Genomic DNA, 21,768 nt, shown 5'->3' on the forward strand with positions numbered 1-21,768 from the left:
GGACGCTGTAGTATGTCATCTCGAGGATGTGGCACATACTCAGTACAAGTAAACACAAGTACTTACTCATGCTGCCGAACATCTCAGTGCGTCGAAAGAGAGAATAAAATGAAACTTGCAAGCTTGAATTTGATTTATAAAAAGAAGACATATGAGAACCACACAGCTGGTCTAAAATTTCCGTTTCCAACCAGCTGTGCTAGCTGAGCTTTTCTGTGATGGCTGGCGTGAACAGCCTATTCTCAGATGTGGGCAGTTTGCTAACAGTATGCAGACTACCTATTCGTGATTGTCTTTCAAACTAAGAATTCCTTGTCACAAAACCAGAACTATGAGTTTCTGGAATGCTGTTTTGCCATGATGCACCCCGACTTAATATTAGCTTTTCATGTCCCTTTAAGCAAGGCATCCTGTATAGAGGCAGCCAAGGGCAACTACAGATTAGGCTCCTCCCAAGAATAGCTTTGCGTTCTTCAACTTTTTCAACAAGCAATTAAGGTTGGGTACACAATCCTCTGCTAACCCAAGCTTTGTATTTGTTTGATTGATCTCTGCTAGCTTTACCCTGCGCCACCACAAACCCACCTATTCGTTTTTTTTCTTTGCATGCAAACTACGAAACCAATCAATGCAATCACATGGGTGAAGTCCGAAAATTCGGGCATTTGAAAACTTGATGTGACGGCTTGCTGCAATCCATAGCAATGCAGATGTCTATAACTTTATAATTGTGTAGTAAACCGTACACTACAAGCAGAGTGTTTATACTGGTCTATTAATGATCCAAAGGAACTACCCCATCAACTGAATGTATACATAAAAAGCAGTAAAACCGTTTCGAGCTCCCTTTAATTGCATGCAAAGGAAACATCACATACTGGAAATTCCTCAGCCGTGGCACTCTGTGGACTCATGAGCAGGGCAGCAGCAGCACAGAGTATCTTGGACGTGTCCCCTGTGGCCACCACAAGGCTGAGCAAGCAGGCACATGCGTTTGAAGTTAGCTGTGACAGCACCTCACTGTTGCTAAAGTGGGATTGACCACACGGTGTGGATGAATTCGTTGTAGTTGCAATGTCTAGCAAGAGGTCAAACATCTTGTCTGGAATTAAGAGACAATAAAAATATTTACACAAAGACTACAATGGCTGAAAATCAATGCAGACACTAATGATTGCTTTCTTCTGAGCCCAGACTATTACAAGCCGCAGCTGATACAGTCTTCAAGCAAATACTCACGTAAAATTGGTGCAGTAGAGAAAGCAATACGGCAATATGCAGGAAGCCCCCATTGAAAAGTTTCATATCCAGAGAATGAAATAGGTAAAATATTAACATGCTACAGGATGGCATTTCACTGCAAGTTGGAAGCAGATCATAAAAGATTATGGAAAAGGGCAACAGCACATATTTGTTGCATGATAATCGGAAGGCTTGCCTGTTAGGTGAATGATTTTAAATGTTAGTCAAAGATAGTGATTTCTAGCCATCGTAGTGTTTCAGGAATGGTCATTTAGCACGTGCGTGTATTGCCACCCTTGCATGTGTTGAATTGTGGACAGTTGTGGGGACAAAACAATGCTGGTGGAAGTTGTCAAGGATGATCTGTACTGTACTAGTGCCCCCTGCAAAAACATTGCAGAGGCTGAAATATATGCCTTTGTACTCATGTGAAACAATTCAGATGAAATGCTGCTTTTCCTCCTAATGAAAGTATCTATAGCAGGAGTCTCAAATCGGTGCAGCTAGCGGGCCACAGCTGTGAAATTAAGCCCCAATAAGGGCAGAACAGTGAAGAAGGTTGGATGGGGGGGGGGGGGGGGGGGTAATTTAACATAGCCATTTCAAAGAAAACATTTCTCATATTTGAAGGAATCATTTCTGAAGGAAATTTCATGTCAGGATTTCAGAAACATATTGATACTAATTTCCAGAGTGCACCGATTTTGTATTATAAGATTATTTTTTTCAACATATGATGACTCGCAGGACACCTCATGAAAAAAATGCATGAGGCCAGTCACGTATGTGCAGTTTACTCGAACAAAATGTTGTTAATCATAACAGGCAACTAAATGATAAGAGTACTAGTTCAAAGTTACAAACATTTTATTCCTTGTTAAGCTGCAGGCCACTAGCAAAACACACATGGGCTGGTTGCTTGAGACTCCAGATCTACAGCAATATGCGTTCTGCCTATCAAAAAGAGCACATGAATATATCACCGTAGCAGCCATTAGTTGGTATGAGTTACAAATGCATAAAATCACTGGAGAGTATATCAAAGCGTGTCCGCTGCTGCTGAACACGTCTGTCCCTGAAGTAAAGTTTGAAATATGAAAGGAGGACATGGAAAAGATGAAAATGTGCCAGGATGTACTGTTTGATCTTTCTCATGTTTCAAACTTTATGCCATGAACAACATTAATCTTGTCCGGCTAGCGTAGACCTCCAATAGTTCAATAAAAAGCTCTTGTAGAGCACTATGCTGGAATTGCGTATTTCCACATATAGCAACTGTCCCAGGTTAATTTCATTTTTGACGGAGCAATGAGACTATAGTGACACATAAAGTGCCAATTGAGATGAAAACTGGAATCGGTCACAGCAGTATGTTTCCAGACACATCGAAAGCCCACCAACTCACCAAGTACTTCCGGGGGCTCTGATCGAAATCCTTCAGGCTCCTGGCCTTGAAGAACATCCAGCAGCGCCCTAAGAACTGACAGACAGAACACTGGCTGTGCTGAACGGCTCTCTCGAATCAGCTCAAATACAGTGCAGAGGCCGACACCCACAATGCGCGGTACAGTCTGTACGGCGTCTGCACTGGCCGCGGTGCCGTCTCCTTCATTCTCCGAATCTGAGTCAAGAGGGTGCAGTAGCATTGCCGACTGTGGAGCTGTAATCCAGTAGAAGTGCCTGGCTGAGTCCTGCAGGTGTTTCACGAGGATGCACTGTCGGACGTTGGTGAATACTGCAAAGGGAGAGGGATTTCCCTGGATTTCCAAAACTGGACTCCTCCATGGCTGGATGTCTGTGGCCTTGTTCTGTGCCAAGAAAGGAAAACGGCCTTTCTAAAGGACTATTGACACAGAGTTCTGGAGGCAAGGTAACTTGTCAGATTTATGCAGACACACGTCATCTATGAACTATCGGTGGCCTGGAACGCAATCAAAATGAGTTTCAAAGTATGTGCCGTATAACTTCATGTGAAGCAGAGCACTGCATGACATCAACATCAGTTAGGTTTGGATGCAAACAACAAACGATTGCCTACAAGTCTGTGCTGGCTGCCATGCCCCTTGTGTGTGCCCTTCCTTCCAGTTGTTAACGTGGTGCTCACGTGTACACAATGCAGCGTATCGGTCCCGTGATAAAAGCATCAGTTTTGCACACTTCCATGGCCAGCTGCGTTTACAAACGAACCTCACAGCCTTGTCTGTCTGAAACTTGATTGATATGTGGGGTTTAACGTCCCAAAACCACCATATGATTATGAGAGACGCCGTAGTGGAGGGCTCCGGAAATTTTGACCACCTGGGGTTCTTTAACGTGCACCCAAATCTGAGCACACGGGCCTACAACATTTCCGCCTCCATCGGAAATGCAGCCGCCGCAGCCGGGATTCGATCCCGCGACCTGCGGGTCAGCAGCCGAGTACCTTAGCCACTAGACCACCGCGGCGGGGCGGTCTGTCTGAAACTGGGACCATGACTGGGCACTATAAGAACATCTCTAAATATTTGCCTACTACATGTTTGAGCAAACAAAGTCTACAGTCATGGTGAGTGGGTCATTAGCTACTCATTGCAAAGGAAAAAAAACAAGATGTGATATGTTTTCATCAGTACTCCTTCAAGTACAGCAAAGACAGTGAGCATTATCATAAACATGCAGCCCGTATGCTATGCATTGCATTTACAGAAAGCTTTGAAAGGTAAGGTTGGCATGCAATAAATTATCAAGGGCTCAAACTAGTAAATCTATATTTTATCACAATTTTTGTCATTAGTGCATATAAAAGCACATAAAATGATTATCAGGACAAAAGATAACAAGAGGGTTGGTTATCGAATACTGGCCTAATTAGGTAAGGACACAGAAGTGATAAGAAAAACAAGTTAAGGCTGGTTTGAGAATCAATACGCACAAAGATAACAAGAAATATTCTGGCACAAAACAATAGCTGGCGATCAGCAAACAGACCTCGCTTAAGTATTTTTATCTTAGACATGTCATGGGAAACCTGGATGACGACAAAAAAATGTCCATATAAATGAAAATGGGACGGTGGGCATTTGGTAGGCACTCTAAAGTAGACTAATGTGCCTAAGTTCTAACACTGCACAATTATGAAAGTCTAACAGTACTGAAGCTTTGCGTTAAAAGCACTTCACTTCTTGTTCCCAATATTGTAGTCTTGCCATGATGTCATTGTCAACTCATGCCGACTACACAAGCACATGAACGCCAGCTAGGTCTATTTATTACATGTTATTCAAGCTTGCAAGGCCATTTCCTCACTCCCTGCAAAAAAACATTGTCATGGTGCACAGGCATGCAGAAAATACTAGTGATAAGTAAGTCGCTGCAGAGCTATGGTTTATATCAAATACCACTAGTGTAATTTAGGCTAAAAGCGAGAAAATGCTGCATAATTACTGATGCACTTTTTGCCATTGTTGACAACCCAAAAACTGAAAATGGCATGTTTTTGTTAAGTTTTTTCTAGTGAATACTAGTCATTACGGCCCTGCCAATACACTTTGCAAATTAGTTACATGAAACTCTAAAGCTTCTAAACAGCGCACAAGGCCTCGTGGTACACATGTTCAAACATGTTCAAACAATGACAAACATGTTTAGTGTGGCAAATGTGTGTTCACTCGAGTTCACTACACAGATGTGAACCTACTAACATCAGTAGCGAACCTTTAATGGAAATGTTAATCTTATATATAAACTAATGTGATGCAAGTGTAAACAGATGTCTGGTGTAATGCCTAAACGAACAAGATGAAATATTAATAATAATAAAAAAACCTGGCCTTAGCAGAAAGTGCAGCACAGTCACGAGTAAAGTAGCATTTCTAGAACCAGTTGCAAACTTGGTTAGGGCTACTTTAATACAAGCATGCTTGCAAGGTACCCATTACACCATAAACCATAAGTTTTGTCAAGTTGAGAAGCACCCACTATACCATTATTCACTATTCTGCAGAGAAGCAAGGTACCTGCTACACATTTGCAAGGCATTACATGCACTTTCTTGATGCAGTAGCTGATGAAGATGAAGAATTTTGGCTGAGCCCTTTGTAATGGGTTGGAAGCATTCAGCAACCCACTCATTATGCAATTCGTATTTTGTGACACCTCATTAGCATTGTGTTACCCTGATTGTTATTTTACTCCAGGAATTATGTTACCATGCGTAATATAGTAAGATAGAAACCTTACTACATTATGCATGTTAACATGTTTTTTTTTTCTGACATAACGCATGCATAGGGTCTTTTTGAAACAGAGAATCGGGCACAGGCTTGGCTCTGTAGTAGAATACTAGGCTGCCACTGAGAGGGTCCAGATTTGAGCCCTATTCCATCCTAGATATTTTTTTCTCACTTCGTTTTTTTTTTTTTCTTCTTATTTCGAGCAATTGCGGTTACGGACACTGGCGGCAGCGACGGCGGACAACTACGGCACCAGAAACGGCCCTTGTTGTGATGTCATAATAGCTGTCGCTGTTAAAGAGAACGTTTTGCAGTAAGAGAAGCCAAATGAGCTTTACAAAAACACAAGCACTGTCTGAATTACCCAAGAATCAACACTACTGCATGCAAACTTGCTGTGGCAGTTTCAATCGTGTTCGAGACCAATCGCGACTGGTTACTTCGGGGGAGTATAGTGATAAAGTGTCAATTACGATCGAGGGAATCGATTACGATTGAGTTCGATCACGATCGATTGTGCCTTGATTGATTGATATGTGGGGTTTAACGTCCCAAAACCACCATATGATTATGAGAGACGCCGTAGTGGAGGGCTCCGGAAATTTCGACCACCTGGGGTTCTTTAACGTGCACCCAAATCTGAGCACACGGGCCTACAACATTTCCGCCTCCATCGGAAATGCAGCCGCCGCAGCCGGGATCCGAGATCGATTGTGCCTTGATAGACTAATCATCACAAGTTGCATGTTTAGTTGTTAAATTGCTGCCTTTCAGAAGGAACTTCGTCCGTCGAGTACCAAAGCCCAAGCAGCAAGAGAGTTTCAATCACGCACCTTTAGCTTTCGTCTTTCCCTCGGCGTTTTCTTCTTGGATTTCTTGCCGTGTTTTCTCCTGCGACAATAATCGTGAAACACGTACATGACATACAGCAACTGTGCAGCAATTTCCAAATTCAGATTAGCCCAGTTATAGCTTTATGCATTAATCAAACTTAAGAAATTACAAATCCATATTTTGATTAACTAAAAGAACAAATTGAAAGCCTTTACGAGAAACGAATACGCTAGTAAATTTTTTTATCATACTTGCTGCATTAAGCGCGCAATTTCGCAGATTAGGCAGGGTCTACATGCAGTCACGCCACACGAAGCGCATCGTGTTTGCGATCGAAAATCAGTGGTGACTGTGGGACAAGCGATCGCACGGTCGAATTTTCGCTACTTCAGCTCGCAACTCAGGCGCACGTCGAGCGAATGTTTGACAGCTATTCAACAGTCACTCCCTCACAGCTTCAACACGCACATACGCAGTGCTCTTAAGCATCCCGATCACAATTAAGCAACAGGTAAAGGGGCGAGGCTTGCCTGACTTCTTGGTGGGCTTGAAACGATCACTTACCGCTCCAAAGGAAGTCGGAACATCTCATGAAACTCCCTTTGCAGCGCATCTTCGCTTGTGTCAAACGAACAGGCGCTGGAGAGAGCACGCTTCAGAGAGCGCGACTGGTACTTTGAGCACGGGACGCCGCTGACACAGGCCATCACTGCAGTGGGGTGTGGATGCGAGGAAAAATGAATCTCGCAATTGAACGCGCCCGCTTGTGAGCTTTAAGCAGGCATATTGCTGCTCGTGCGAGCGATGTGACCGGGGAGGAGGCTTCTCCTGGTGCTTCTACTGCGGCTACGGTGACCGGCGTCCGCTTCGAAGATGGAACTGCGGCCTCCGTTGTGCGCATCGTGCACGTGCGATGCGCAACTCAGGGGCATTTTCCGCCACCGGCATGCAGTTCTCGCACTCGGACGGAATCAGAGCATACCACGGCCAGTCATTCACTATAACGCACAACCACACACAGCAGTTTTTACGCAGGTGAGTCTGGAATCATCGCGCAGCAACTTATTCTAAAAAAATGCAACAAAAATCAACAATAGCACAATGTTGCCGGATGCAGTCCGACTTGCGCGTCTTTCGGCTTAACTCATTAAACAAATACACGAAGTTGGGCGAATACATCATAATGTTAAAATCGTCAAGACCCTTTGATAAAACTTGTTGCTTTCGCAGCAGTTTGTTAGATAGACAAGGTTACTGCTCTGTAGTTGCGCTAATAGTTAGCCATGCCACGCCAGAGGCAATGGTAATAAGTAACCATTATTTGACAAGTACGTTTAATGAACGTCTGATGGAGATGTTAGCAATGTTAGTGAACGCTTCTTTGTGTGTGTGGAATAAGTTTTTCGCGTTATAGCGTGGTGCTAACCATTGTGAAATAATGCTACAAACATTGTTTTCTTATTTTTGTTGCCTGCCCGTCTACACATTGAAATGTCTGTCAAGGTCCCTGCGTTTGTTCTTGTGTTTGGGAATCGAGCGAGAATGAGAGCGGATCTTGCATTTGTTACATAATAAAGCGTACGCGTGTGCACGCGTATGCGTACATAAGCTGGTTGTTTTTTGGGCCACCGCTTTCGCACATTTTTTGTTTAACTTGAGTGCGTGGCACTTGAAAGCTATTACTTGTTGCTTAGCGATTTTATGCTCGCATGGGGATCGCCATTGGCCCAAAGCCGTCACGCGAGGAAGTGGTGTTGGCTGGGAACGGCTTCCTGCGTGTGTTCTTTTTTAAGTTTTGCATAGTTACATCGGTGGTTGTGCGTGGTTTCATGAGGCGGTGCAAGTGAGAGAGTGGGAGAGGGTGTGCGCGCGCGAGCAGCCGCCAAGCGGTGGTCGGTGTGGCGGTCTCAGGAGCCGTGCCATGAGTCGTGCGTAGGATCCCCGTACTCCTTACAGCGATGGACGTCCGGTAGCCCCAATGTGTGCAAGTAGTGGTCGGAGATTTTGTTTTTCTTATTCTTTCTCACCGCCGATACCACCCGTCAACCCGAGAAGTGTTGCGGAGTAGCAGCGTCAGCGACCTGCAACAGGCCTGCCGGTGCGAACGATTACTACTCGGCCGACGACTTGAGCTACCATGTCAAACCGGGAAGCAGGTAGGGCCGGCCACTTTTCTTTTTAGATAGACGGTTATCTCCATGAAAGTGGGCACTGGTGCCGAAGGCGCCGTTCTAACGCTTATCTTTCACTATCCACCGAGATTCGGCAGCTTGCGAGGCAAGCGTCGTGTTCCTAAAGGAGCGGAGGATGTGTCATTGCGCAAGGGTACTTTTGAGCTGGGCGTTCCCTGGCAGCCGTTCCGTGATCGCTGCTTTCGCACCTCATTGCACTCTTTGCACGCACGATGAACAGCTTAACTGAAGTTGGCTCTGTGTGGACGAAGCATTTGTAAGCGGTAGGTGAGCCAGGTGTGCCAATTGTGCGCTGTGGGCATGAAACATCGGTAACGACCTCTCGTCTTTTTACTCAGTAGCTGATGGATTTTCACTATTTTCTCTCGCGTGGACCCGAAATCTTGTGGCATCCTTAAGCATTCGCTCTGACAATGTCAACTACATATGGCACCGCATTTCTGCTATGATGCTCCAGCGGAAACATCGGACGCTTCGTGTCATTTGGTTGCATGTTTCTTTATACATGCCGGCAGAACCGGCAAGCTTAAATGTACACAATATGCTTTTAATATTTAGGCATAATTCGTAATGCAAGCTCCGCGAAGAGTGTAGTTGTAGAAGAGTGGTTGACTGCGATGTCCGTGTGCAGCTAGCGAAATTTTTTGTGGATAAGTTAGTTCCGCTTTAAATACAAAAATAAACTTACATGGGATGTGGTAACAGATTGCGATAACACAAAGCACGCAATTTCGGCTTTTTATTTAGAGCTATTTATTTTTTATAATAGTAAATGGAAAGTGAAGTTCTGTGAAATGTTGCATCTATGTACTTGCTTATAGGGAAACCTCGATTTAACGAAATCAGCGATGTAATGATCCCCTTTTCATTACTCAATTTTAGCCCAATTAGAAGCCTATTTTTTTTCTTTTTATTGGGCAAAAGAACCCTGTGCTTCAGTTTTGATCTAATGAAATTCTTGCAAGTTGCATACACACAGACACACTCCATGACCCATGTAAGCATTCTTTATGCAAAAGTTTTGTAAACATAAGATGAAAAAGAACATGTTTTGTCGGTGACCTTCTGCCAGCAGGCAACAGAAGTGTGCCATGCTATCACTTTGTGATGCCTAGTTGACTGCACCTCTCAACTCAGTGTGTAATCAGCACTACGGTGTACCCCAGAAAAGCAAAAGATTATTCTCAGTTTTTATTGCAGAGGCTGGCCAATTAACTGTCACTGCATAGGTTTGATGCCTGTGTGTGTAAGCATTGGAAATCAAGGCAAAAAGTGTCCTAAAATTAACAAAATAGATTGCACCTCTGTGCTTTCATGTTTTACTTTTTTAAAATTGAGTGCACTCCTGACTTTGCAGTGGGGCTAATGTGATACTGTGCCTGCGTTGCTAATGTGCAAATTTTTAAATGTCTGCCAAAAAAAAAAAAACGGAGTATAACTAATCGTTGACAGTTTTTTTTACTCACTATAAGCATCTTCATCTGCTCAACAGTGTATACAGCATCTATTGCAGTATAGCACCATTATAATGTGTACTGCATGCTTTTAATAGGTTACCGTTGAAACCTCCATACCGTCATTAACAGGTGGCAGTCGCATTGGCATTCAATGCTGGCTCCTTTTGTGAGACAGCTTCAACTTCGCTTTGCCTGCAGAAACGACCACAGTGTCACCACCGTGTTGGTCCAACAAAGTATGCACCTATGCATAATCGTTACGTTAGCACGGGAAACCTCACTACTCAGAAGACACCCCCACTGCAAGTGTGCTGATACATATGTTATAGCAAGCTTCCCAGCAAGGGATGAACATTGCAGGCAATACACTGTGTACAAATTGCTCAATACAGTCAACGCAATGCCGCAGCTAAGAACCATTTTTTTCTATTAAGTAGGGCTTTCACTTGGTGGCGAAATTGCAGCATACTATCACCATACTCTGTGCAATTCCAGACGAGTTGCCTGGTTTGCCGGGTTTTGGAAATGCTTTTCAGTTTCACCACTGTATCTTATTGCACAGACTTTTGAGAAAGCCAGAGTTTATCCCACGCTTTGAGTTCTATCTTAATTCTCGTGGTGAGCAGTCGTGCTACTGAACTCTCTTCAGCAGCTGGGTTTCGGTATGCCTGCTAATCATGTGCATGACTATTGTAGAAACCTGTAAAGTCACTTTTATTGTGGAAACATAGAAACCTTTACTTGACAATATTTTCTATTTATTGAAGTTTTCTGCGGGAAGCAGAATTTCTTTATATTGTGATTTAACTATGTATTTCAGCATATGGTTCCAGTCTAAGCGTGTTTTGAGCTAAATTACAATACGTTATGGTGAGATGTATGTACTGTACTTCAGTGTGTCCTGAGGCCTAGGTGGCACATTTATTTATACATGTGCATTTTGATTTCTTTTGTGGTAATGCCACCTCTGCTTCCAATAGCAACACCAGCTATGAATGACACCGGCGAATTGGCTGTCCAAGAGTTCTACAAGGGAAAAAGTGTGCTCATCACGGGGGTGACAGGCTTCCTTGGTAAGGTATGCATTTGACTTTGAATACCTCCTCTTTTGTGTGTTCTTATTGTGGTGTGGTCTACCTGGGAAATTGTAATAGTGCTCTAGAATTCTTCATGCGCAGATTATGGCTGTGTATATTTAGTGTAGGTGGGACATGTGGCATCGTTGCTGCATGTCGACTTTGGTCAATACCCACAGCAAGTAAGAGTGTATGATAACTGAACTGGTTGACCGATTCTGACATTTCTTGATGAATTTCAGTAAAAAAGCTAGTAACACCACAGTAAACTTGTGTAGATTCCTTATTTGTTTGCTGAATTGTGTTCCGCTACTGACCCAGAAAGACAACAGTTCTATTCAAGCTGCTGCGTTTGCATTTCAATGGAGATGGAAGTACTAAAGAATCTAGTACTATGTGACTTCAGTGCACACTAAAGAACCCGGAATGATCGAAATTATTCAGGACCCTCCACTTCAGCATCTCATACCCAAAATTGTTTTTGTATGGTAAATCCCACAACCCAACGAACCTTTTTTTTTTTTTTTACTGCTACTGAAATCTCATGTCGATTTATTTTGATTAAGAGAACTGGCAGTTTTTTGCTTTATATTTTATCAATTAACATTAAGTGGAAGCATAACAAAGCTGTGCCAAATGCAGTGGTAAATATTTAGGTCAGTGCTTACATTTTTTTTTTTCCTAGAGTGAGATAAATACTTCCTTAAAAGGTAGCTTTATTCGGTAAAATGTTTGTGCTTTGTTGTATAAGCTGTACTGGCAACCAAAGTGAATTAATAACATTAGTTATAATTAGGCAAATATAATGAGGTCTTAATTGTTCCATAGCACTCTAATCACAGCTATTGTTTGCATAAGACATGATCTTAAGATATTACAGAAACCAGAATGTCTAGTTGAAGTGGAGGTATGCAAAATGGTCATAGTTCAGGCAAGTCAGTGTTGCATAACATTTTCTGAGGTTTTTTTTGCGACTCGGCAATAGACTAAGTACTAAGAAAGTAACAAAGAGACAAGGGAAAAGCATGACACCACGCCAGTACACTGTCTTCTTAATTTGTTCATAGTTCCTTATCTCTTTCAGAGTTGTGCACTAGTTCTAGAAAACGTTATGTTCACATACAGGCTGTCAGTAAGACAGACAGTTCATTCTTTGTCCAATACTTTGCCGTCCTCATCTCTTTTGTGAAACCTTTACCAATATTCTGCTAATAACATTTACGCATTGTAAATAACATGTTCAAATGTTTCACATCTTCATAAGGCATTCAAAACAAAGAGTTGCTATGATCTGAATACCCAGGTGTTTTGTCTTAGCTTGAATAATGATTTGGCATTCCTGAACAGAGGCCATATATGTGTAGTATCTGAACAGTGTTACCCATAAATCTGGTTGGAGCGGACATTATTCATCACATGGAAATAATAAACTGCGATCACCGGATGAAGCATATCTGTCTTCTTCTTATTTCTTTTGCAACTGGTGTAGACAAGTACATAACATTGCAAAACAAACTGATTTGATTATGGAAATAAATTTTATCGCATATGTTACTTAACTGTAGCAGTCCCACCCATTCGTTTCTCGCATTTCGTTCCAGTGTTTCGCGAATGGTTACACCAAATAACAATGTGATTACAGAGTTTGCCATGTAGGCTGCATCTCCTTAGCTTCATCTTGATCTAACGAATCCAAGCTTCATTTCATAAGAGCATTCTCAATGCCCCCTTTCTTTCATATTTTTTATTAGAAATCGATTCATAGCTCTCCACTCATTCTTCTGCTTTATATTGTTCGATGTAGTGAGCAGCTGCAGAAATGAATACTGTTGCGGCTACATGGAACTCTTTGGCAGGCAGTCTAGCGGTCTCAGTTGTCCCATTTTTCATGGTGCACAAGGCAGGTTCTAAAAGCGAGCTCAAGTTCATGCAGCGTCTTGTTGCTTTCATGTCAACCCATATGAAAGCACAGCTGTCAAGCGGGGTTGTCGTCACACCTTTTGTTGATTCCCAGAACAGATGGTTTGTTTTTTAAATTTGATGTAGTGTCGCAGCGCCAACCCATGTTTTCATACAGTTTGACACTCATTTGGCATATAGAAACGCAGCTGTTTCACCTGTTTAACTTTTTTTTTCTCTCTCTCTTCTATTTTTTTTCGTTTTTTTCTTCTTCTGGTTGCTCCATCCAGAAAGTATACAGGAGGCTTTTGTATCAGAATGTTGATATTGCTTTAAACGTCCAAATGTCTCCTGCTTGGTGCTTTTATTTTTACTTTTTTCTTGCATTTGCTTCATGATTAATGGCACACGAGATTTGCACATTCCTGCAAAAGTGAGATTGAAAACAAATGTGCCATTGTGTTTACATAACCTTTATTGCCTGGTAAGGTCTAGTTATTTTTTTTAGTTATTTGCATCCTTATATTTGTTGCACATAATTAAGAACTGTAGATTAATTGAATCCTATTATTTGAAGCAGTTAGTCTCCTGCCCAGTTTAGCCTATTAAAGATTGTGATAAAATATAAAACACCTGCAATAACAAATTATCTTACTTGCTTGGGCTGGAAATGCTTATGCTTAAATAGAGCAAAGCAACAAGAAAACTTTCCTCAAGAAAGGTCAAGTTTAGTAAGAAAAAATTTTTTTTAACCTGTAACAATGTTGGGCTTGCCTGTGCACATTTCAATTAAGGTATTTCATCTAAGTCTCACTGTTGGTAGTTTTAGGCCAGCTCATAGAAGCTGAACTATTACCGTTGCCACACTTTCACTGCAGAACTTGAAGCACTCAGCCGTACAATGGGGATGGCATTTTGAAACAGAAAAGTGGCGAGGAGTTGGAAAGCCTATGCTTCAAGTAACACTATTCAACAGATTTTTTGAACGATATGACATTTTTAACGAGCCCAAAATGAGTGCATCATCATCAGACTGACTACGCCGACTGGAGGGCAAAGGCCTCTCCCGTGTTCCGCCAATCACCCCGGTCCTGTGCTCTCTGCTGCCATGCTATAGCTGTAAACTATTTATTATCATCTGCCCGCAATTTTCTGTCTCCCTCTCACGTGTTTGCCTTCTCTTGGAATCCAGTCAGTTACCCTTAATGACCAGTGGTCATCCTGCCTATTTGCTGCATGCCTGACCCATCTCTATTTGTTCTTCTTGATTTCAGCTATAATATCTTTTAACACCTGTTTGTTCCCTGACTCACTCTGCCCTTTTCCTGTCTGCTAAGGTTACACCTGTCATTTTCCTTTCCATTGCTTGCTGCATTGTCCTCAATTTAAGATGCACCCTCTTTGTAAGCCTCCAGGTTCCTGCTTCTTAGAAAACTACTGATAAGATGCAAATGCTATATACCTTCCTCTTGAGGAATAGTGGTAGACTACGAGACATTATTTGGGAATGCTTGCCGAATACACTCCACCCTATCCTTATTCTTCTAGTTATTTCGCTCTAATAGTATGGTTCTGTAGTTACTACCTCTCCATATTGCTTTAGAATTTTCAGTGCCTCACCACCTATTGCAAAGTGATGTTCTCTGTGGAGACTGTTACACATTACTTCAGTTTTGTGCATATTAGCTTTCAGACCTACTCTTCTGCTTTCAGTTTCTAGCTCAGTAATCATAAGCTGTAGTTCGTCCCCCGAATTGCTTATTAAGCCAATGTCATCAGTGAATTGCAGGTTACTTAGATACTCTCTATAAACTTTTATACCTAACTCTTCCCAATCTGGGGCCCTGAAAAGCTCCTGTAAACATGTGGTAAATAGTATTGGAGATATTGTGTCTCCCTGCCTTACACCCTTTTTTATTAGGATGCTGTCACAAGAAAGTGTGGAGCAGGGCAGAAGTTCACGTCTTTTTCAGGCCTGTATGAAAAAGATCAAAGTGCCAAATGAGCTGTTCTAATTGCTCGTCCTTTTTACCAGTATATGCTTGATGAGCTCACCCTAACTTCAACGCCTAAGTTGTTTGAAATTGCAAGAATCTAAATACACTAAAATAATATTTCAACACGATGTGTGGGCTAGAAGGGGCATGTGGTGAGACTATTTAATCTAACACATACTCTTAGTTACTTGGGGCAAACGCACGACAGTTAAACAAAGCATCATCGTTCCTGATGAAGGACACGATCCCTGTCCGCGAGCAACACACGCTGGGATCGGAAGCAGGTAAGCGGTGGAGACGCTTAACCGGTGTCAAGGGTGCCAATGGGCGCGCCTGGCAAGTCAAGGTCAACGGCCAGACTTCCTGTCGGCATTCGCCAGCCGAAGACTGCAGTTGAAGGAAGAGATACTGGTCTTGCCTGGCCAATACCAAGCGATGAGGAATGTGGGTCCGGCCAGTGCCAGAGGCTCGTAAGAAGGTTGGATATGCCCCCAGGTGTGAGCCCACAGTGGCCGTGGCACAGGTACTCCTGATACGGCCAAGGGTTCGCTGCTGGATGCGACTCCCACACCCTGGACACCTTCGCTCTGCCACGTCTCCCGCTCGCCCGTTCTGCGACTGTGCCTTTCGGTTCGGTATCCCCATGGGCGTTGTTCATTGGCTGAGTGGGTGTTTCATGTGTCCACGTGCCGAATCTTCCCATTGTCGTCTTCGGTGATTTTCACCAACAGAGCTGGCATTTGTAGTTCCTGCCATTGTCTTCGTCTTCCAATGAGCTCCATTATCACAGTCGTGCACTTTTTGAATATGCGCACTTCACTCATTACAGGGCCCTGAGCCTTCATGGTGACATAGAGGAAGTGTTTGCGCTGCTCAGCCATTCACAAATTTTCGTTACAATGGAGCTGCCTTGTTGTGTTGACACCACTTTGACAGTGAGCAGTGTTATAACTCGTAGTGAGTGCGACTGCACATACTGTTTTTGTAATGCTGCAAAATTCATTGAAGAATTTTGTGTGTTTATTTATCTTTCAAGGTCTCGCTTGTGATGCATGATTTGCTTCTCTTGGCAGAAAAAGAGAAAGAGACCAAATACTAAATTTTTTGTTTGTTTAAATTAAGTAAGGATACCACTGATTATGCAGTTAGTTTGTTTCTTATAGATTGTGTTTTTTGGCCTGAAACACACAAGACATTCCTGGAGGCCGCAAGACTGCAGGAGCACTCAGAGGCAACGATTGTTATCGGCTGTACAGCAAGCCCTTCAGCTTATCTCTGGCACCTTTCAAGATGTCAAATCGAACAAAGACAAGGACACAGATTGTCGGACATGTAAAGTCTTCTAGCATCTTGGCACGAGCACATTTCAGGCCATAGCTCTTCACTTTATACTTAATTTTTACATGTTATGATGTTCAGTTTAATTTTTGACAGGCTCAGCATCATGATTATCTTGCATATGAAATATTAATTGAGAAAAGCGACAAACATTATCTTGTGGCTACGGTGAGAAGCTGTTAAACTGGGAATGTTGCTAAAACCGTAGTATTGATAACTTGTCTTCTCTCCTAACCCCCCTTGCTAAAACATTGGTACCAAGAATATTTCTTTATTAACAACTGTTCATCACTTTAGGCCTTCATCACCCTCCGAACAACTGTGTTGTTTTGATTTTCTGTGACAATATAAATAAAATAAAATTGGCTTGCCTTGCAAGATGTTGCCTCTGTTATATTAATTTTGGGTTTTGCCTGCACTTAGACACTCTAGTGCACATTTAAAGCTTAGAACTTTATGTCCTTTACATTTTCAGATCCTCCTTGAGAAGCTGCTGCGTTCCTGCCCAGGGATTAACCAAATCTTTCTATTGATACGGCCAAGAAAAGGATGCAAGTCAAAAGAACGACTGTCTTCACTGCTCAAATCAGAGGTACTAATACATCCATTCACTCACTACTTTTGACATGTTGTTATGGCCCACCTTTGTCAACAAAGCAAGTATACGTACAAATCATTAAAAGGATACTAAAGAGCAAAACGATTGTTCGCGTATTACAGTCGAACCCTGTTAATACGTACCTACAAGGGACGGAAGCATAACTACGCACTAAGTGTATTACGCATTAACCACCAGCTACAAATTTGCATCCCCTGACATGTCCCATAGCCGCCAACAAAGAAAGAAACTCAATGCCACGGCAAATATCGCCTAAAGTGCCCACGGCAAAGCCATTTCTTTCTTTTTGTGAAAGTACAGGAAAGTTTCTGACTCTCGCAATACCGCCTGATAGCATGCGGTGGCGACGCCGATGGGCATTTCGAAACTACAGCGGGATCCGGGATAAGCTAGCTGCTTAATTGCATATCTGTAACGAGATGCGTGCTTGAAGACGGTCGCTCAAAACGAAGCGGCAGGGATTGGCAGCCCAGCACATTCAGATAGTCGCCTACTAAAAAGGTGCAGTAGGCCTAAAGTGACACTACGCCACACACTAGACCAAGCAGATAACCCGGGATGCTTACTGTGATAAGGCTTTTTGCCGGTGACAAGTCATACTGGCGCGTTTGTCCGTGGTCGCCATCTTGCCTTCGTTTTTTCCCCTACGATTACTCGCAATGCCATTGCTGCAATTGCACGGGAGTTGAAATACTTATCAGCGCACTTATCAACATGACTGAAAATCGTTCATGGCACATTGTGGTGTCTGCAAGTTCAGCGGCGTAGTAAAATTCTGTGGCGCAAAATGTTATCGCGGTTCGTAGTTAGTACACGCTAACCGGTGGGCATAAGCCGAACACTACGGCATAAGGGGTCTGCGAATGTGTTAGTTTTTATAAGACTTTGTTGGGGATTCATCGCAGCTACATTTTAACCGTTAGTACGGTTAAAGCAGGGATGCACTAACGAGGTTTGACCGTAGTGAAGTACAATTTCATGATCCAAAAAACACCCCTCTTCCCGCAACATGACACTTGGTAAGTGACAAAACGCGCGAAACGAAAATGCGGGTGGAGACTCCACCTTGTCATTCTCGCACTAAGTGCCATGACGTCATAGATTTTGAAAGCATCCATGGGATCTTATGTAGCTTATAATGAAATAAAACGAAGTACATTGTCATCTGTGGGTGCCACAGACTTAGCATACGAAGTTTAAGAAAACTTCATCGAGCCAATCTTTCGAAATTCGAAAAGTACATTTTAACATTTCTTCCATCACTCACTGAGATTTCGGCATGAAATTTAAAATTAAACATGCAACTTATATCTTCACCGCTAATAATGAACTTATGATAGTGAGACAAATGGCATTATACTTCTCAGTGTGCAGTTTGTCAATCTAAGCCAGGCCATTGTTTTGCTTTAGTGTCCCTTGAACCATTCGTTCTCTGCTTTGCTGCTTATCACATGCACGCCTACGATGGAGTGATATTTTTCATTCTTTGTGTCTAGTGTTTTGAGCATGTTCACCGGGAGCATGCTGAGGCACTGGAAAAACTGGTAGCTGTCGATGGAGACCTCACAGAGCCTGGGCTAGGTCTGCAGCCTGCCGACTATGAGCTTCTCACGCGGGAGGTGTCAGTGGTCTTCCATTCAGCAGCAACCATCAAGTTCAACGAAACACTTAGGTGGGACCCTCGGCAGCACTCGACCTGTCACGAATCTGCGTTCGCTTATGACCAGTGATTTGTAACTGTGTCGTGCAAGTTTATCATTTGAAATAATTAAGTCTCTTCAGAACAACATGCATAAAATAGGATACAATGTGTTTGTCTGCCGTGTCCGTTCTACCTTGTCCCATTGCTTACGATTTTTATGCACTTTACAGGCAAGCTGTAGAAATGAATATGGAAGGAACTAGGAAAGTGCTCAAGCTTTGTCATGAAATGAAGAAGCTTCAGGCAAGTCTACTTGGTTTATGACATAGTGGAATAGTGTTGGTCAAGCCTCCATTCTCCTTTTATTTCTTAATCTTAGTGAGAGAAAAGTAAATTGTGCCTAGTTTCATTTTGAATGGCCTATCTAAATGCCAACTATTACATCAACAAACGAGATAATGGGTGTTTTTTTTTTTTCAGCATACGTTTTATATACTAAAATTAATGCAGTGCGGTTCCAATGCGTGGGGCCAATGTCATTTCACTTATTCATATTTTCAGCTGAACTAACATTAATGGCTGATGTACTTGCCTATTTTCTGCTTTACTAACTTCAATGGCTGGTGTACTTTCTTTTTGGACTTGGGTACAGTTTCTGATGACGAAGTTAGTCATTCAGGATAGAGAGCGCAATCTAGACGTACATATTCTCTACGGCATTCAAGATGCGAATAAGCGTCCTTTTTTGTTTCCAGGCTGTAGTACACGTTTCCACGGCATATTGCAATTGTGACTGCAAGAAGCTAGACGAACGAATATATCCATCGCACATACATCCTCAAGATATCATCTCTTGTACAAAGTAAGTTTACTTCATCGTTTTACTGTGTTGTGCTCAGTAAAAAGAGTCCTTGTTACTTTTGCTATATTTTTTTGTCCAGTTAAGCATGAAAGGACGTTTTTAAACTTGAAATAAATAGGAAGATAATCAATCAGTGTGCTGTGTAAATCTCTGTTGAATAAGAAATGAAGCTTTGTCATTGAATTGAACAAGATTAATTTTGATGTTGTTAGTTCCACTCTGCTTAATTACTTATATCTTGTATGTAATATAACTCTGTGCATTCTAGTGCATTCTAAATGAGCTTTTTAGCCATAATATATTTTGTATATCAACCAGTTATTCTCCTCATTGAGTTCTTATCAAGGCTGTTGATTCTGGTAGGATTGATGCCCTTAGGTAGTATACGAAGGCTTATTGGTTAACTGCCTGCTGTTAAATTTCATATATTTTGTGATGGTATAAGGCAAAAGGGTGTCGCTCATTTGACACCATGGCCACATGCAGGGTTCGCTAATACTGCCAGGCTTACACGTACATGATTACTTGAAAAATTGCGGCGCAGGGGAAGGTGCTGCCACGGCGGTGCGGTGGCAGTACACCACACGTAATGCAAAGTGTGTGGGTTTGTCTTCCAGTGGCGGGGAGATGTTTTAAAGTGCAGCTCATAAGAGCCCGTTCTTGTGACAAGCATCGATAAGCCTCATTAAGTTAGTACCGCTGAAGCAGAGGCATTCGTGGTTTTATAGCCGAAGCTTATCGCATACAGTTGCGCTCAATATTGAAGAAAAAGAAAGTGACAGGATCAACTTTGTCCCATCGTCTTCTCTTTCAGTGTTCATCGTTCTAATGCTGTCATTTACTCTTCAATAATATACCAAGTACCACAACTATCCACATTGTAGCTTGCCTCAAATTTCTCATCAGGGAGTATCCTATTCGCTGGCAGATTTTTTCCCATTCACTTTCATTTTTTTATCTGATAATTGCTATAATACTTAACAAAACATTATAAGTAACATCCCCTTAGCATTTCCTTGGCTTCTTTATCGGTTTGTTTCTTATATCATCGTCTTACTGATGTGACATTTCTTTCCCCTTGAGTTGAGAAATTTTTAACATTAAAAGACTGTAGAGTAGCCATGAAGCTTTCTGCTGCCTGTTGCTGCATCTTAAATGTGTGAAATGTATGTGTGTCCTATATATTTGCTTATTACTCTGTGGTTAATCTTGTTAAGCTTCATCACGCCCCATCGGCAATGTTGCAACATTTGTTGCTGCCCTTCCAGGTGGATGGAAGAAGGCATGCTGGCTGCACTTACCCCTCAGCTATTACGTGCAAAGCCTAACACCTACGTTCTGGCCAAATTCCTGAGTGAGTCCTTGGTTGCCGAAGAAGGTGGTGACTTGCCTGTAGCCATTGTGCGACCGTCCATTGTGGCTGCCTCCTGGAAGGAGCCCTTTCCAGTGAGTGGTCTCTCGATATTGCTCCAGCTCAACGATGGCTGTTTACAAACCACTTTGTGTATGTTCATTGCCTCTATTAACTACTGGTGTGACCGGCATGTTACCGTGATTACCCTAATAATGTGGACAGATATGAAATTCCCCTGCAGGTTATGCTTTTTTAGGAATGAAGCTCCTTAAGGTCGAGGCTTGTCCGTTGTCGGCTTTGGGCGTCGTAGCTGCCTACGACGATGACGCAGATGACGATGAAGAACAAGTGCATTATACATTCTCTTTCTGCCATCATGACACAGCATGTGCAAAGTACCCACTATACGTCATGATGGCGGCGCTCATGACGATAAAAAACAAGCAGACCACACATTATTTTTCTGCCTTCACGACATAGCACATTCGAGGGACCCACTATATATCATGACGATGACAATAATGAACACAGACAACTGGCTTGTGCAGTAAATGGCATCTCGATATCATCCTTGTGCAGTAGATGGCGTCTCGTATGACTGGAAACAGCCAACAACTGCCGGGGAAATGTACCTAGACCTTGTCTTTGTTAACGTCAGGCTAGATCCTATACTACAAAGCGGTAATAATGAAGGCAAAATAAAATTCACTACTCAACGCAGCATACCAGTTATGATCAGTAAACATTGTATGAAAGTGTACACCGCTTGGCACTCATTTACATGCAAGAGTAGTCGATGTCACGGGTGATTTATGGTAACACCAAAGGATCCCCTTGCTTCGCCCACTCATAATCATTCACTTTGTGGATATGCCTGCATTTTTTCTTTAATGCTCTACCAGACCTCTGTATGAATAAAAGGAAGCAACAGACTAGTTTATCTGTTAAGCTGACACTCATGCAAAAATGGCGAATAGTTTGTCTTCAACCAAAGATTATCATGTTCAATAATGAATTTTTAGTGTCATTGCCATATATATCCTCC

At 42.4% G+C, this 21,768-nt stretch overlaps 2 protein-coding genes across 5 annotated transcripts in view; one reads left to right on the forward strand and one right to left on the reverse strand.

Annotated features, from left to right (window-relative positions):
- Positions 1–7,336, reverse strand: part of hiw (MYC binding protein highwire) — a 169,108-nt gene extending 161,772 nt beyond the window's left edge. For both annotated transcript variants that reach the window (XM_075882117.1, XM_075882116.1), the window contains exons 1-4: positions 6,852–7,336; positions 6,287–6,344; positions 2,648–3,050; positions 879–1,102 (exon numbers count right to left, since the gene is read on the reverse strand). In XM_075882117.1, the coding sequence (XP_075738232.1) occupies positions 879–1,102; positions 2,648–3,050; positions 6,287–6,344; positions 6,852–6,994 (828 nt within the window). In that variant the 5' untranslated portion in view covers positions 6,995–7,336. The remainder of the gene's footprint in view (positions 1–878; positions 1,103–2,647; positions 3,051–6,286; positions 6,345–6,851) is intronic.
- A 940-nt stretch (positions 7,337–8,276) lies between these two features.
- Positions 8,277–21,768, forward strand: part of LOC119179758 (fatty acyl-CoA reductase 1-like) — a 32,238-nt gene continuing 18,746 nt past the window's right edge. The window contains exons 1-7 of one of the 3 annotated variants that reach the window (XM_037430888.2): positions 8,277–8,443; positions 10,917–11,014; positions 16,722–16,838; positions 18,362–18,537; positions 18,738–18,810; positions 19,263–19,369; positions 20,638–20,815. In XM_037430888.2, the coding sequence (XP_037286785.1) occupies positions 8,425–8,443; positions 10,917–11,014; positions 16,722–16,838; positions 18,362–18,537; positions 18,738–18,810; positions 19,263–19,369; positions 20,638–20,815 (768 nt within the window). In that variant the 5' untranslated portion in view covers positions 8,277–8,424. Of the gene's footprint in view, positions 8,444–8,650; positions 8,791–10,916; positions 11,015–16,721; positions 16,839–18,361; positions 18,538–18,737; positions 18,811–19,262; positions 19,370–20,637; positions 20,816–21,768 lie in introns of those variants that run through there. The other 2 variants (XM_075882119.1, XM_075882120.1) reach the window with 2 other exon arrangements.

This window comes from Rhipicephalus microplus, chromosome 2 (genome assembly GCF_043290135.1).
Source record: "Rhipicephalus microplus isolate Deutch F79 chromosome 2, USDA_Rmic, whole genome shotgun sequence".
Classification (NCBI taxonomy): domain Eukaryota; kingdom Metazoa; phylum Arthropoda; class Arachnida; order Ixodida; family Ixodidae; genus Rhipicephalus; species Rhipicephalus microplus.